This window comes from Nannospalax galili, unplaced genomic scaffold, assembly GCF_000622305.1.
Source record: "Nannospalax galili isolate Female #2095 unplaced genomic scaffold, S.galili_v1.0 scaffold185, whole genome shotgun sequence".
Lineage (NCBI taxonomy): Eukaryota > Metazoa > Chordata > Mammalia > Rodentia > Spalacidae > Nannospalax > Nannospalax galili.
Window position 1 is genome coordinate 1,014,024 of NW_008355474.1, and position 15,671 is coordinate 1,029,694.

The window sequence follows — 15,671 nt, forward strand, 5'->3', positions numbered from 1 at the left end:
TAAATAATAGGAAAAGGTGTCCAAGATTGACTACTGGGCAAACAAGAAATCCAAAGCACCTCAATATAGCCCAACACAAATTTTTAACTAAGTTAGTATAGATGCATATAGTTTTAAAAGATCAGCAAAGAAGCCGGGCATGGTGGCACATGCCTTTAGTCCCACCACTTGGGAGGCAGAAGCAGGCGAATCTCTGTGAGTTTGAAGCCAGCCTGATTTACATAGCGAGTTCCAGGCCAGCTGGGGCTACAGGAAGACCCTATCTCAAAAAAAAAAAAAAAAAAAAAAAAGATCAGCAAAAAACATTTGGAACATTAACAATAATTCCTTTCTTGGGGGAAAAAGGTTTATCACATTAAGTGTTTTCCATGATCCTAGGAGCTTCACATGGCAGAACTTAGTCTGTGGAACAGCTCTGAGGCTGGTGGTGTTATTTCTGTTTAACAGATGAGTAAGCACAGTTTGAATCAGAACTCTGCAGTAAGAGTCTATGCTCCTAGTCAGGAGTGGTACCATATGTCTTTAAACCCAGCACCTGAGAGGCAAAGTCAAGTGGATCTCTGTGCAATCGAGGTCAGCCTGGTCTACTTAGTGCATTCCAGGCCAGCTGGTGCTACAGGGAGACCCTGTCCCAAAAAGACTTAAAAAAAAAAAAACCTGTGCTTTTGAGCATAATGCTACACAGTTTCTTTACCTTTCAGATTACTTTTATGTGTACTTTCTTATATTTTCAGTTTTCAAGAGAAAGCCTAGGGCTTTCTTCCCAAGGGTATGTAGCTCAGTTGGTAGAACGCCTCCCAAGTATTCACAAAACCCTGGGCTTGATCCCCAGCACCACATAAAATCTCCCAGAGGAGAGCAAAAGGATCAGAAGTTTATTGTCATCCTGGATTACATGGTAAATTTGAGGCTAGCCTGGGCTATGTAAGAATCTAATGAGGGGAGAGGAGCTATTCAGGAAGTTTTTAAAAAATATTTTATTTATTATTTTATGTTTATGAATGTCATGCCTACACATATGTAAGTGCACCCGTGTCTTATCATGCCCACAGATGTCAGAAGGGGGTGTCAGATCCACTGGAACTGGAGTTAGGATGGTTGTTAGCCACCATGTGGGTTCTGAGAACTGAACCCGGGTCCTCTGCAAGAGTAGCCAGTGCTCTTTAATGATGAATCATCTCCCTAGTCCAAGAAAGTTTTTAAGATAGGATCTTTTTATGTGGCCCAGGCTAGCCTCAAACTCAATACATAGGCCAGGCTGACCTTAAACTGAGAGTCTCTATCTCAGCTTCCCGAGTATCAAAATTTCAGGTTGTACTGTCACCTCCAATAAGAGACCTTTTAGATCAAAAGGAAGGAGAAAGGCCATTGGCTAAGCTGTTGCTCCCCAGAAGATGAGGAAGGTCACAGATGCAGGATGCCCTTCAAGCTGGCAGCCCACCCCACTTACCTTGCAAACACGGGCAACTCGGGATACAATGGTGTTCTCAAAGAACTCAAACTCCTGGCCTGTCTCACTGAAGAAAAAGTAGATTTTATCGTCATCACCGTGCAAGCTTCCCAGGCTCTCAGAAATGTAGGCTGAGGCTACAAAGGCAGGGTCTGTGGAGGCCAGTGCAGGGCACAGAGTCAGTTCAGGAACCTCTGGGGTGAATGTCCCTTCCCAAGGGCCAGCCTAGTGGGCAGAGGCAGAACTCCACCTTGTAGCCAGTTGAGGGAGCTCTCGGTCTTGGTAGGGCGGGGGCTCTGGCTCCGGGAAATGGCTGGGTCGGTTCCCTGGAAGCTGCTAACTGTTCCAGTGTACAGCTCACCATCTGCCAAGAGAACGTTCCCATGGGAATTACTCCCTTGGCCCAGCCCCTGCTCCCTGCTCAGAGCCCAAAGTGACCCCAGCCCCAACCATCCTGCCTAGACGGAAGCAAGAACTTGGAGGAGTTAAACTGAAGGGCAGCTCAGGGTCATTTGATGCCCCCGGGAATCAGCACAGCATAGAGTCACCAGCTTAGGCCTGGTATTCACATGGCCCAGAGCCCAACCACAGCCCTCCAACACTGTGCACCCTGATCCCATGGAATTCCACAGCACTGGGTTTCTACATCACTCACCAACCACCAGGGCTGTAGACTTGAAGTTGGGATCAAAGGGACAACGGCCCTTGCCATCCTCCAGGAGGACATTGCCAGCCTCATCCTGTGCTAGAGTGAAGTTTGCTATGTTCTGTAGGGGAGTAGACAGGTGGTTCAGGCTCCAGCAGGGAATGAGGAAGCACACAATAGGGAAGTTGAAGGCAGGAGAGAAAGGTGTGGGTGTCAAAGTGCTTGTCCTCCTCACCCCATGGTCTGGCCACATGCATGCAGTGGGCACTAAGCCCCAGTGAGCAGGGGGAAGATGAGGCTTGGAAAGTGACTGGAGCCAGGGAGAGCAACATGATGCAAACCCAGGAGTCTATGACTCCAAGAAATGTTCTGATACACAGCTTTAATGCCGCCCTCTGCTAGAGACAGTTAGGGTACAGAGGAGGAACACAGGGTACATGTGTGCTGAGGAGTGTACAAGATAACCCGAGTACCTCAAAGACAGCAAGAGAAAGAAGCTGGAGGGCAGAAGAGGCAGGGAGTTGAGAGTCAGGCTCTCTGGACAAGGTGGCTGTATGTACCCTTCTTGCCCCAGTAGAGAGACTCTTGCTATGGGGTTGGGTGAGAGCCAGGGTGGTGGTCTCAGGGCTCTTACAAGCCCACTGCTACCTACAGGCCTACCCTGGAGTTCCTCCCTTCAGCAGGAGTTGGGGCTAAAGAAGAGATGCCCTGGCAGGAAAGGCTGTGCCCCAGCCAGCGGCAGGCATGCCCCAGCGTAGCGGGGGAAACTCACAATGTAGGTGCACAGGGGGCTGAAGGCTGCTGTGCCACAGGTGAGCAGGTGGCTGCTGTTGAGGGGCAGAAGGATCTTGATGTAGTTTTGACAGTCTCGCTGAATGGGGAAAAAAGAGAGAAGTTGTCAGGTCTACATATGCCACCAGGGGGCATTGCAGAGGCCTCCTCCCTAGACCAAAGCCAGGCCTCGGGGTGTGGGGCCTCTGCTGGGGACCTAGGGACAAGGTACTCAAGTATGGGAACAAAAGAGAATCCAGGAATTGCCTGAGGCTAGTAGGCTGGCAGAGCTCACACAGGGTCTGTGCTGCAGAGACCCCTTGGGCTCAGCTAGTTTCCTTCTTTATGAAGGGCACCCTGGTAAGGGGGAATCCCACCTCTTGGGCTGTCTCAGCCCCTTGGAGAGTCTTCTCAAAGCCAGTGAGGAAGCAAGAGGCAATACAGGAGGAACTACTCAGCCCTGAGCCCCTGGTGCAAATGCCACATTCCAGAAGTCAAACAGGAGTTCCCAACCAGGTGCTACTGGCTCCCCAGGACCCTCTCCTCAGATCCTTCCAGTGATCAAGACCCTCTCCTTGGTATCTCTCAAACCCTACAACTTTCTTGGAGACTACATCTTAAAGAAAGAAAAAAAGCCCCAGAATCTGACCATTTCTTATCCCCTTTACATGGACATCACCCAAGATGAGCCTTTGTCATCTCTTGCCCTTCAGTTGCTTCTCTTGTGTCCAGTTCCACAGAGTGCACTTTACCACACAGACAGAAGGACCTATTGTTTCATTTTGTTTTTGACAAGGTCTCATTACATAGCACAGGCTGGCCTGGAATTCACAATCGTCCTGACTCTGCCTCCCATGTTTTGGGATTACAGGCAGGCACCAGCATGCTTAGCCCAGAAGAATCCTTTTAAAACACAATGCAACCCAAGCCTGGGGCACAAGCCTGCAATTCTAACTACTCGGGAGGCTGAGGCAGGAGAACCACAAGTTTCAGGCCAGCCTGGATTACAGAGTGAATTCAAGGTCAGCCAAGGCTAACGAATAAGATCCCATCCCAAATAAAAAGTAAAAAAGGTCAGCGGTAGAGCACTTGCCTAGCATGTGCAAGGCCCCGGGCCTGATCCCAGTACTGCTGAAAATCAAACCAAAAAAAAAAAAAAAAAAAAAAAAACCAAAGAAAGGGACCTTGACTTGGAGTCACAAACATGGTTGGTAGAAGGCAGCCAACTGCAGTTTCTATAATGAGTAGTAAAACAAAAAACCACAGTAGAGGCAGGAAGATCTCTGGTTTACTTCTCTGCTCAGCCTTCCAGTGGCTTCCAAAGCACTGCACTCAGAGTGAAACTTAAAGTGCCATTTCTTCTCTGGGTCTCTCAGAGTCAAATTCCTCACCTCCCTCTAAATCTTGGCTCAAGTGTCTCTTAATTACATAAACCTGATCACCTTTTGTTTTTTTTTCATGAGCACTTTATCAACTGACTGATTTTTTTGTTTTGTTTTGTTTTCTTTCCTTTTTTAGCTTTTTGAGACTCAGGTAGCCCAGTCTGGCTTTCAAGGATGACTTTGAACTCCTAATCTTCCTGCCTCCGCCTCCCAAATTCTGGGATTATAGGTATCACTTTTCTTTTTCACAACAATGCTTCCAGTATCCAACTGTACAGAACAGTGCTTGAGAGGGGCCTGGGCGTGATAGAGCACTTGCTAGCATTGGTGAGGCGCTGGGTTCCATTCCAGTACTGTGAACAAGTGCTTACTATGTTTGCAGAATTAAAGCATGACTGGATGGGGCAGCAAGGACTTGACCCTGTGCCTGAACCAAAGGCTGGTGCTTTTTTGCCTCTGCCTTAACTGTCACTTGCTCCATTTGGGGCCTGGAGCCTCTTCAAATGGTGGAAAGTCCTCCAGGAGAACCCTGGATTAGACTAGACCCCATCTAATGGTTTTTCCATTAGACTATAATCTGCCAGACTTGCTCCTCCATCAGAGGCCCTTTATAGACAGACTTAATTCCCACCCTACCCAGTTCCCGTGTGAGGTTTATCTGTTTCTTATGTTTCTTATGTGCCACATGCCCTGTATCCACTGGTTCACACAGGAGGGCAGGCACAATGTCCCCATTTTACAGGTGGGAGCACTGAGGCTCAGCATGATAAGGCTAGGGCTGGGATTCAACCTGAATGGTGGATATGTCGAGGCTATGCTCTTTCTACTACATTTGGCTGTATCTGCATAGTGCTCTGTCCATGTCCCTCACCCTCCTTCAGCCTCGATGACCTCAGTGCCTGCCTCACCTTCCGGTCCTTGCCCTTGAAGCTGCATTGCTGCTTCCTGTCGGCGTCTGCACTCCACAGCAGCTAGGGAAGAAGGGAAACAGATAAGAGGGGTACAGAGGGTGTTCAGAGCTGGGCTCCTCCCCTATCTGTAGGGTCCTTGAGTCAGCAGGCTTCCTGTCCACCATCCCTCTGCCCACCTAGCCAGCCCTTAACAATTCCTCTCACCTTCTGGTGCTCTCCACCCGGCAGGAAGCTGTTGTTGTTGAGTGCAAAGAGGGTCTCTCGGGCCCCCACGTACAAAGTCTTGCCATCTTGGCTCAGTAGAAGGGCTGTGTAGTTGGAAACGTTTTCAGCTTCAAATTTTCGGATCAGCCTTTCTTCAGAGCCTAGGGAGTGGAACATGGACATTGCCTGGGGCTACCTCTCCCAAACAATGGAGTCAATTTAATCAAAGGAGGGTCTTCAGAGTGGTAGAAGGCACTGGGTTAGGGCACCAGGTTGATTTTAAAGGAGAGCCATTCCTGACTCTCAAACATTGTAAGAAACAAATGCACAGAGATACATATAGAAGAACATTCATTACAGCCCTATTCTCATGAATGGGAAACTGGAAACCCAAGAGTCCAAGCATAGGGAACTGGGTGAAAATTAATTATGATACTCCATTCAGTGGAAGAGTACACAGCTGGCAAAACAACACCATATTAGAAAACTCAGAAAATAAGCAAACAAAGGAGTATAAGAAAGACATGGTCTAGCTGGGTGTGGTGGTACAACCCTGTAATCCTGTACTCAAGAGGTTGAGGCAGCAAGATTCCGAGTTTGAAGCCAGCCTGAGTTATACAGTAAATTCCAGGCCAGCCTGAGCTATTTAGCAAGTCCTTGACATTAAAAAAAATTTTTTAATTTAAAAAATTTTATATGTATGAGTGTTTTGCCTGCATGTTTGTAAGTACACCTGTACGTGCAATGCCTGTGGAGGTCAGAAGAGGGTGTTGGAACCCCTGGAACTGGAGTTATGGATGGCTATTGGCTGCCAGGTGGGTTCTGGGAACTGAACACAGGTCCTTTAAAAGAGGAGCCAGTGCTCTTAACCACCGAGTCATCTCTCTAGCCCAAGACCCTGCCTTAAAAAAAAAAAAAAAAAAAAAAAAAAAAAAAAAAAAAAAGGGTGGTGGCACATGCCTTTAATCCCAGCACTCAGGAGGCAGAGGCAAGTGGATCTCTGTGAGTTCAAGGCCAGTGTGGTCTACATAGCAATTTCCTGGTCAGCTGGGGAGGAGAGAGAAACCCCGCCTAAAAAAACCAAAAAAAAAAAAAAAAAAAAAAAATCCCTTTGCATGCATTTGACCCCAAAAGAAGGAAACCTAAGTGCTGCCCCCCGACTTTGGCTTTGAGCCCCAGCCCCTAGCCCTCATGGAGATGTATGGTTATTAAACAGAACATGAACGTCTTTAATCTTAACCTCAGAAACATGAATGCACCACAGACAGACAACATGGTCTGTCTATCCCTCCCAGGAACAGTGAGGGTCACAGTATGCTGTACTTGCCCAAAAGAAGGAAACCTAAGTGCTGCCCCCCGACTTTGGCTTTGAGCCCCAGCCCCTAGCCCTCATGGAGATGTATGGTTATTAAACAGAACATGAACGTCTTTAATCTTAACCTCAGAAACATGAATGCACCACAGACAGACAACATGGTCTGTCTATCCCTCCCAGGAACAGTGAGGGTCACAGTATGCTGTACTTGACTGATGAAGGAAAGAGGCTTGAGGCTGGGGATGTGGCTCAGAGCACGCTTGTTCAGCATGTGTAACGGCTGGAGTTTGATCCTTAGCAGCCCACATGCACATATGTAGAGGTGTACACAACAAAACCAAAGAGGGTTATATCAAACATTTAAAAAAATATTAGCTGGGCATGGTGGCGCACGCCTTTAATCCCAGCTCTTGGAAGGCAGAGGCAGGCAGATCTCTGTGAGTTCAAGGCCAGCATGGTCTACATAGTGAGTTCCAGGACAGCTGTACAGGGAGACCCTGTCTCAAAAAAACCAAAAAAAAAAAAAAAAAAGAAAGAAAGAAAGAAAAAAAAAAAAGATAGATATTTAAACATATTATTATTTTGATTGTGGATGGACCCTGACTATAACTTGACTATAACTTTAGCGCAAGTGGGGTTTGCTTATTTGTTTTGGTTTTTTGAGGTCCAGGATGGTCTCACAATCCTCCTGTTTCAGCCTGGTGAGTGCTGGGGTTACAGGCATGCACCACCTCACCCAGCCCAGGCATATTATTTTAAGTTCCAAAGGTAATTAAATAAAAAAGGAGATGAGGTGCAGAGTGTGTAAGGGGGGTGAAGAATGATGGAAAGCCCCATCTTCCTCAGCAGCAAGCTAAGAAGTCAGGTAAATACAGAATGGTGGCGTGAGCATTTTACTTCAATATATGAGTGAAAGAGTGGTAGAAAAGAGCTCTAAATGAGTCAAAACTGCCCTTTTTAGTCAGGCATGGGACTGGGAATGGCTGAGACAGGCCTGACTCTTTACGAAAGCCCTTTCATGCTTACAACTTTTTAAAAAATTAATTATTTGTGTTTTATGTGTGTGTGCGGACAACAGAGGACAAATTGTGGGAATTGGTTCTCCCCTTCTATCATGTGGACCCTAAGGAGGACTGAATTCAGGTTGTCAGACTTGGCAACAAGTGTCTATACCCTCTGGGCCATCTGGCCAGCCCTTGTGCTTTTTTTTTTTTTTTTTTCCAAGTTTTTTTTTTTTTTTTTTTATGTGTATGTAAGTGTATTCATGTCATGCAATGCCCAGAGAGGCCAGAAGAGGGCGTCAGATCCCCTGGAACTGGAGCTATAGACAGTTGTCAGCTGCCATGTGGTGTTGGGAACTGAACCCATGTCTTCTACAAGAGCAGTGAGTGCTCTTAACTGCTGAGTCAACTCTCCAGCCCCCCCCCCTTATGCTTTTTATATATATAAAAATTGAGCAGAGAACAGCTGAGCTGCCTGGAAAAAATTATTTGCATGTACCATTGAGAAAATATTAAGTCTAATTCATGTTGCAGAATATGTAATAATTAGGAGAGATACTAATTATCTACCACAAAGCACAAACGGAGTTTACAGAATAACTATCTGGTCAGATTCTTTAACTTTGAGAAAAAATATAAACAGAGAGGAAAATCCAGAAGACTGCAGCATAAAATACTGATACATGGGACCCCTGGCAGGAACACAGGTAATTTGTTGCTCCTCTTTACTTATTATTTGTGGAGTTTTACAATAAGCGAGTTATATTTGCATAAAATGAATGAAATAAATTTGAGAGACGATGAAAAAAGAATACCCACCGTCAGGGTACTGTTTATACTTTGAATAACTAATGGGTTTAGAAAGAAATTATTTAAAAATTCTAGGCAGCTGATGAGAAAAACAAACAAACAAACAAACAAACAAAGACAAAAAAACAAGCAAAAAGCAGCCCCTAACCAGTCACAGGCATGTCCTAATGACCAGCGGATCGGGACCAGGCAAACAAACGCATGAAGCTGAGAAGCCATGTGGCAGCATGCCAGCCAAGCAGTGTGAAGATGACTCCATGTGTGTTTGCATGTTCATTGTTTTTACATACCCTCATTCTGGTTCCATAAGAGGTGAGGAAACACAAAGACAAGAAAGTGGTCAAACAGAAACATTAAAATCAGGAGCACAGAGAAACCAATCTGAAGAAGACATCTACACAAGAAAGAAAAGGATTCATATAAGCAGGTCATAAGACCTTCACAGCCATAGGGGTGGGCTGCACATTTAGCACTAAGGCTCCTAGTAGCCAAAGAGAAAAGGGAAACGAAGTTACTGTTACACTGTTCAAGAACAGGAAACCACAGCAGCCTTTTACCACGCGGGATGTGATGCTAAAGAAGCTCTCGGGTAGGGCTTCCCAATAGGCCTGCGAAGACACATGGGATGGGCAACACCTTCGCAGTCAGTAGGAAATTAGGAGCCTAAAGCTGCTCCCTAGAATGTCTTGTAATGAGGGAAGGTGATGATGACACAGTGGACTAGTGCAGAAGTTTGTGGTAATGTGTGTAACTCTGCAGCTGTGAGCTGTGTCACATTTGTAACCCAGAGTTAGACACGGGGCTACACTGAGAATTCACAAGGAAAAGTCCCACCTAAGGACCAGTTTGAACTCTGCCACTGATACCACAGGCAGCTACAGCCTGAAGATGACCTCTCTTTAGCCTCTTCTACTCCTAATTCCCAAAGCACACCAGACTCCTAACCTCTCGGTTCTCCACAGTGGGGGTAAGGAAAGTTCCAGCATCACCCCCAAGCTCCCTTAACATCACTTGGAATCCAGTTCTGCCTCTAGAGATTCAGAATTGCTGGTCTGGGATGGGACCAAGAGTCAACCACTGGATCTAGGTGACTGGGAAGGAGGTAGTCCAAGGGCCACACTCTGAGATGCACAATTAAGTACTTCTCTATGATGCCAGTTTACTGAGCTGTAGTTTCTTTTTTATTTTATTTTATTTTAATTATTAATTTATTTAATGTGTATGAGTGTATTGTAGGTAAGTGCACCTGTGTCGTGCAATGCCCGGGAAGAACAGAAGAGGCCATCAGAGACCCTGGAACTGGAGTTTACAGATAGTTGTTAGTTGTCATGTGGGTGCTGAGATTTGAACTTGGGTCTTCTATAAGAACAACCAGTGTTCTTAACTGCTGAGCCATCTCTCCAGCCCCGAGCTGTAGTTTCTTACCTGTACTACAGAGACAACACAAAAAGCAGCTCACAGGAGCCCAATGCAGACTCAGTGAGAGCAGACACAGCTCCTGCATCTCCTTATCTCACACCCCTCAATGTTTTCTGGAAGTATGGGCTTCATCCAGTTTGCCAAGGCTTATCTGCCTACATCAGAGGGCATTTCCACCTGGGTGGGTCCTGCAGCTCTGAGCAGGAGGCTACCTTTGGAACCTGTCCAGATATAGAAATGCCTAGAGTCCAAGATAAGCCAGAGTCCCAGGTGGTAACTAAACCCCGCCCCCTTAGGGCCTGGGGGTGGTGTGTGTGGCAAGCTGCCCAGGGTCCTTCAGACCCAGCGAGGAGGCTGGAAGGGAAGCCTGGGTACCAGGGACTGGAGAGTCCCTGAATTTCCTCCACTCACGCTGGGAACATACTAAACAAGATGACTGAGGTACTCAAGGTGGAACGTGCCTTGGAGAAGTGGGCACAGTGCTTTCCCAACTTCCTCTCCCACGCTGGGGACCACCCTCCATGCTTGCCTTCATCCCTCCACCCTGTACCTCACCCTCATAGCCATAGTGTGCTTAATAACCTTGGTTGCCACAACCCCCCCCACAAGTCTGTGAACTTCACCAGGGACGGCCTCCAGGGCTGGCTTTCTCAGTGGACATCTCGACCCAACAGACTGAGAGCACCCTGGAGTGAGAGACTAGGTTCAAATCCAGCCTCTGCAACTCACTAAGGATAAGCTGCTTAACCTTTCAGAGCCTCACATTCCTTATCTGTAAAATGGGGACAATAATAGCCCTCTGCCTCACAGGGTTGTTATGAGAAGAAATGAGATTATGTATGTAAATAATAATGTACATAATAACCCACACTTACTGAAAGCTTTACTCAAAACAACTTTGCACACGTTTTCCCTGTGTTGGCATGGTGCCTGGCACACGATCAACACTTGAGTGGCTCAAAACAAAATCCAAAAGCCCTGCAGGAAAATCCAGCCCAGCAAGCCAGAGGGGTAGGGCTGAGGGAGACTGTCCCTCCCCAGGGATTAGAGCACCAGCCTGTTCCACCTACACCCGAGCATGATCTACAAGGGTCTCATGGTCAGATCATCTTGGAGGACGTGTGTATTACAAGCACATGTTATAAGTGGTGTGGCTGTCTAAGCTCCCAGGCACCCAGGGTCACATCCAGAGTGACAAGAGCGGCTATGGGGACTTCTGTGCAGGGCTCTGTCCCAGCCTGCCTGTGTCTGTGCTGTGCATGTCTATGCTCATAGAACTTTGGGGCTTGTTCATGCTTGTGTCTGTGCTCCTGGTGCTCTTTATGCAGATGACTGGCTGTGTATGTGTGTGTGTCTGTGTCTGTGTGTCTGATTTCTAATGAGGGTCAGTGTCTTGTGTTGTTCTCTGTTGTGGCTCCCATATCAGAGATCATGTCCTGCCTGGTCTCCTGGCTGTGAGTGCTTCTCAGGTGCCCTCCATATCCCCCTGCCTGGGTGGGAGGGTATTCTCTAGTCAGTATCTATGGCTGCTGTTCCAATCAGGACAGAACCTTTTCATGGGTCCTGGGCAACTTGAGCCAGCGGCTTGCTGAGAGCCTGTATTCCATCCTTCAAGAAGGTTGGACAGGGCTGTCCTGGAGCTGCCACCTGCTGTCCCACACTCTAACATAGCAGGAAGTGATGTGGGTACTACTCGGCCCCTAGCCCCATCTAAACTCTCCCCTTCCCTGTGACTCAGCAGGAAGCTAGGAGTTTTCTGGGTTAAGATAGAATAGGGCTCAGCACCATCCCCACCCTGGGTAGTCTCCACCCCAGGCCAGGCAGTGAGTGAGCTTTGGCAGGTGCTGTGACTCAGAGCCCCACTCCACCTTTCTCTGCTCCTGAGCCACCACAGTGAGACGCTGACCTGGCCCTAACTTCCTACCCTCCACAGGCCCCAGCAGGATGAGGCCAGAAAATACCAGCTTCCCTGCAGAATCAGGGGAAGGAAGGAGCCTCCCATAGGAGCACAGAGAGCCTCCTGGGAGGCTGCATCCCAAGGACATCATGCCAAGTCACCAGAACCTTGAACCCATTTGCATCCTGAGCAGGTGAGGCATGCTGACTGATAGCAAACTGGGGTACAGTTTGACCTGGATGTACTTCCTCTACACCACCCAGTGCTAGGTAGGAAGTAGCCACCTTGTCCCCAGGCTGTATAAGTATAGAGTCAACCCTGCCATCACTGAACTAAGGTCAGCACAGAGTTCATAAGAAGGCAGGGTTAATCCCAAGACTTTGGAGATAGAGGCAGAAGGATTGGGAGTTCAAGGTCATCTTTGGCTATATAGAAAGTTTGAAGCCAGCCTGGGCTATGTAAAACCTTTTGTGAACCCATTTTCCCTACAAAAAAGAACGCAAGCCTTTATACCATTTGGAAGGCTGAGGTGAGGTAGGAGGATCACTACAACTTCAAGAACAGTGTAGGTTACACAACAAGACCCTGTCTCAAATAACAAAAAGAGAGAGGAAGAGAGAGAGAGACAGAGAGAGAGAGAGAGAGAGAGAGAGAGACAGAGAGAGAGAAGAGAGAGAGTGAGACTCCCAAATGACTCATGTGAGCTAGCCATGAACCCATGTCAGAACCCAAAGCAGTGGGACCTATGCCACAGTTACACAGGGTGTGCCACCACCTTAGGATCCTGACCTTTGCCCATGCCCTCCAAGGCCTGCTCAGGACCACGGTCAGCTTCTGTGTCCTTCTGCTCAGTGGTCAGTCCACTCCCTCAGCCTTTGCCCTCCTTCCTTTGAGGAAATAGGAACTATCAGCTACAACTAATGTCAGCTCCTAGCCCCAGTGTCCACAGAGATGCTCCCTCTCAGAAGGCACTTTCTTTTCTTCCATGTCCATTCTAGAAACCTGGGAAAACTCCCAAAGAGAGCTCCAGGCCATGCTTTTGCCTTTCTTTGCCTCCCACTCATTCATTGTTCCAGGGAACTGGGCTCAACCAGTCCCACACTTGGTGGATAAGCCCTCTGAAGCTCAGGAAATCCTCAATTGATAACCCTGGACACCATCATGCTGCTTGTTCTCCAGGTGTCAGGGCCCAAACTGTCAAAGGTCACTTCATGTCTCTCTCACCATGCCCTGGCCTCCATGGATTCAGTCCCACAATCCCCTCCAGGAGGGTCCTATGGTAGGATTTATCCTATCCATTTTAGGATATGTGGTAGAGGTGGGATTTGAACCTGTGCTGCCCAGTTCCAGTCTGTGTTGCTCTTGTTCTTTTCACTCTGAGAAAGGTCACCTGTCCACATCCACCACTTCAATGATATAGATGCTAGTGACCCACCAAAGCCCAATGGTTTCATTCAAGGACACCCTCACAGGCTCTTCCCACGCCCCTCTAATCCCAGAACTCCTTGGCTTGGAATCTGGTGTCTCCTTGTGGCCCTGCTTACCCAGGTGTTGTTCTTTCTTTCCTTGGTCACCCACATCCAATCTCTCATCAAATCCTATTTCCCTCCTGTTTCCCAAATCCATTCCCCTCACAACTCCATGACCACAGTCCTGAGTCAAGCCACTACCTGCTCCTACCCAGGCTACTGTATGGTCTCCCAGGGACCTCTGTGCTACAAGCTAGAAGCCTCTCAAGAAACTGTCACCTGGGCTGCAGAGATGGCTCCATGGTTGGGGGCACTGGCTGCTCTTGCAGAGGACCTGGGTTAGATTCCCAGCACCCACATGGCAGCTAACAACCATCTATAGCTCCAGTTCCAAGGGATCTGACACCCTCTTCTGACCTCTGAGGCATTGCATGACACAGGTGCACTTACATGCATGCTGGCAATGCACTCATACATATAAAATAAAAATAATAAATAAAATATTAAAAAAAAATAAACTGTCACCTACTGGATGTGGTGGTGCATACCTTTAATCCTAGCACTTGAGGGGCAGAGGCAGGTGGATCTCTGTGAGTTCGAGGCCAGGCTGGTCTACAGAGTGAGTTTGAGGCCAGCTGGAGCTATAGGGAGACACTGTCTCATAAAGACCAAAAAAAATAAAAATAAAAATAAAGCAACTATCACCCAAACTCCAGGCCCCCACCTCTTCAACTGAATGACACAGAATGTAGCTCAAAGGTCCACTGGTCATTGCCAGCTCTGCTCCGAAGTTCTTTCTGTGGAGGAAGTGCTTCCGTTTGATGAAGACACACTCACCCTTTGGGACTCAGATCTTCTATGAGCCTTCCTGAATCTCCAGCTAGACAAAGGCCTGTCTGTCATATTCTGTTCACACTTGTCACAGGCTCTGGTGACATTGTTTTAAGATGATGAGCTTCTGTATCTCTCTTCCACTAAGCTAAAGAGTACCTTCAGGCCCAAGGCCTTATCTCACACTGGTATCCCATGTTGTATCACCTAGTCAGGTGACTTCCAAGGAAGGTTGTCATGAATGTTTGCTGACTCATGAACAATGAAAGATGGAGTCCCTCATTTTGAGGTGCTATGGTCCAGAAAGGTGCCCCAGATTCGAAGGGGACAGCACAGAGGTCCTGAAGCTTTCTGCTCACACTATCTGAGAAGTGCTGCCTCCACACTGAGCGCCCCCCAGCACTGAACGCTCAGTCATACAATTCCAAGAGCCACAGAGGACACATGACAGCTAAAAGTGCTGCAGGAAATAGGAAATGAACCAGAGCTATACAGGTAAATGTAAGAGGTCCCAAGACCCATAGTGAATACTGACTTCATCACTGACTACTTGGGTAACCCTGGACAGATTACCAAGGAAGGCCTATAGGATTGCTGGGAGGCCTGAGGGACTGCTGAGAGGCCTGGAACTCACTGTGTAGACCAAGCCTCTGTCTGAGACATCTGCCCCTCACCCCTGGCCAAGCCTGCTGATTTCCAATTTGACAGTGCCCTCAGGGGCCTCAGCTGGCTCTGTCCAGGAGTGACCTCAACAGATTTCTTTACCAGATAGAATCGAATAGCTGCTTAATTACTAAAGGGCTGAGCTTGGGCTGCTCTGCTCCTTTTGTGTAACTGGCAGGTGAAGGCACAGGCAGCTGTTCTCGTGGAAAGAATGAAACTCCTGAGTCAGAGAAGAAAGTGTAGCCCAAGCTCTGTTGAGCTGTATGACCGACAGGATGAGACGGTTTCTTTGGGCCTTGGTGTTGTTTTCTGCATGAGGTAAAATATAGCTCTGTAGCCAGGAGTAGGCAGGGCCCAGTGGGTGCTGCATGTGGATGGTGCTCCTCTTCCTGTGAGTAGGCAGTTTCTCCCAGAGGAAGAAGCCAAGGCTAGGATGTAGCTCAGTAGCAGAGGGTTTGCCTCGCATACCCAGATTCTGTCCCAGCACCAAATAGGAAAAAAAAAAATGCACAAAAGGAAGCAGCAAATTGGGCTACTTTGGGTACTCTTTAGGAGGACAAAGGAATGAGGGCTCTGTCTTTCACTTACCATGTCCACCAAGCCCCTCCCCATAGCACCTGTGCTCTAAGCCTGCCAGGCTAGAGGAAGGGCTTCCATTCTGGTCCAAGGATCATAGGCTTTTTTTTATTTTTATTTTATGTGTATGAGTGTATTGCCTGCATGTATGTGAGTGTACTCGTGTCATGCAAAGCCTCAGAGGTCAGAAGAGGGCTTCGGATTCCCCTGGAACTGGAGTTAAGGATGGTTTGTAGCTGCCATATGGGGTGCTGGGAATCGAACCCGGGCCCTCTGCAAGACCAGTCAGTGCTCTTAACCACTGAGCCATCTCTCCAGCCCCAGGA

General features: G+C 47.8%; 1 protein-coding gene across 2 annotated transcripts in view; it reads right to left on the reverse strand.

Annotated features, from left to right (window-relative positions):
• The window catches only part of Sema4b (semaphorin 4B), a 43,630-nt gene that overhangs the window by 8,429 nt on the left and 19,530 nt on the right, over positions 1–15,671 (reverse strand). For both annotated transcript variants that reach the window (XM_017803106.2, XM_029555955.1), the window contains exons 3-8: positions 5,365–5,525; positions 5,158–5,220; positions 2,869–2,967; positions 2,106–2,217; positions 1,701–1,814; positions 1,451–1,602 (exon numbers count right to left, since the gene is read on the reverse strand). In XM_017803106.2, coding sequence (XP_017658595.1) covers positions 1,451–1,602; positions 1,701–1,814; positions 2,106–2,217; positions 2,869–2,967; positions 5,158–5,220; positions 5,365–5,525 — 701 coding nt within the window. The remainder of the gene's footprint in view (positions 1–1,450; positions 1,603–1,700; positions 1,815–2,105; positions 2,218–2,868; positions 2,968–5,157; positions 5,221–5,364; positions 5,526–15,671) is intronic.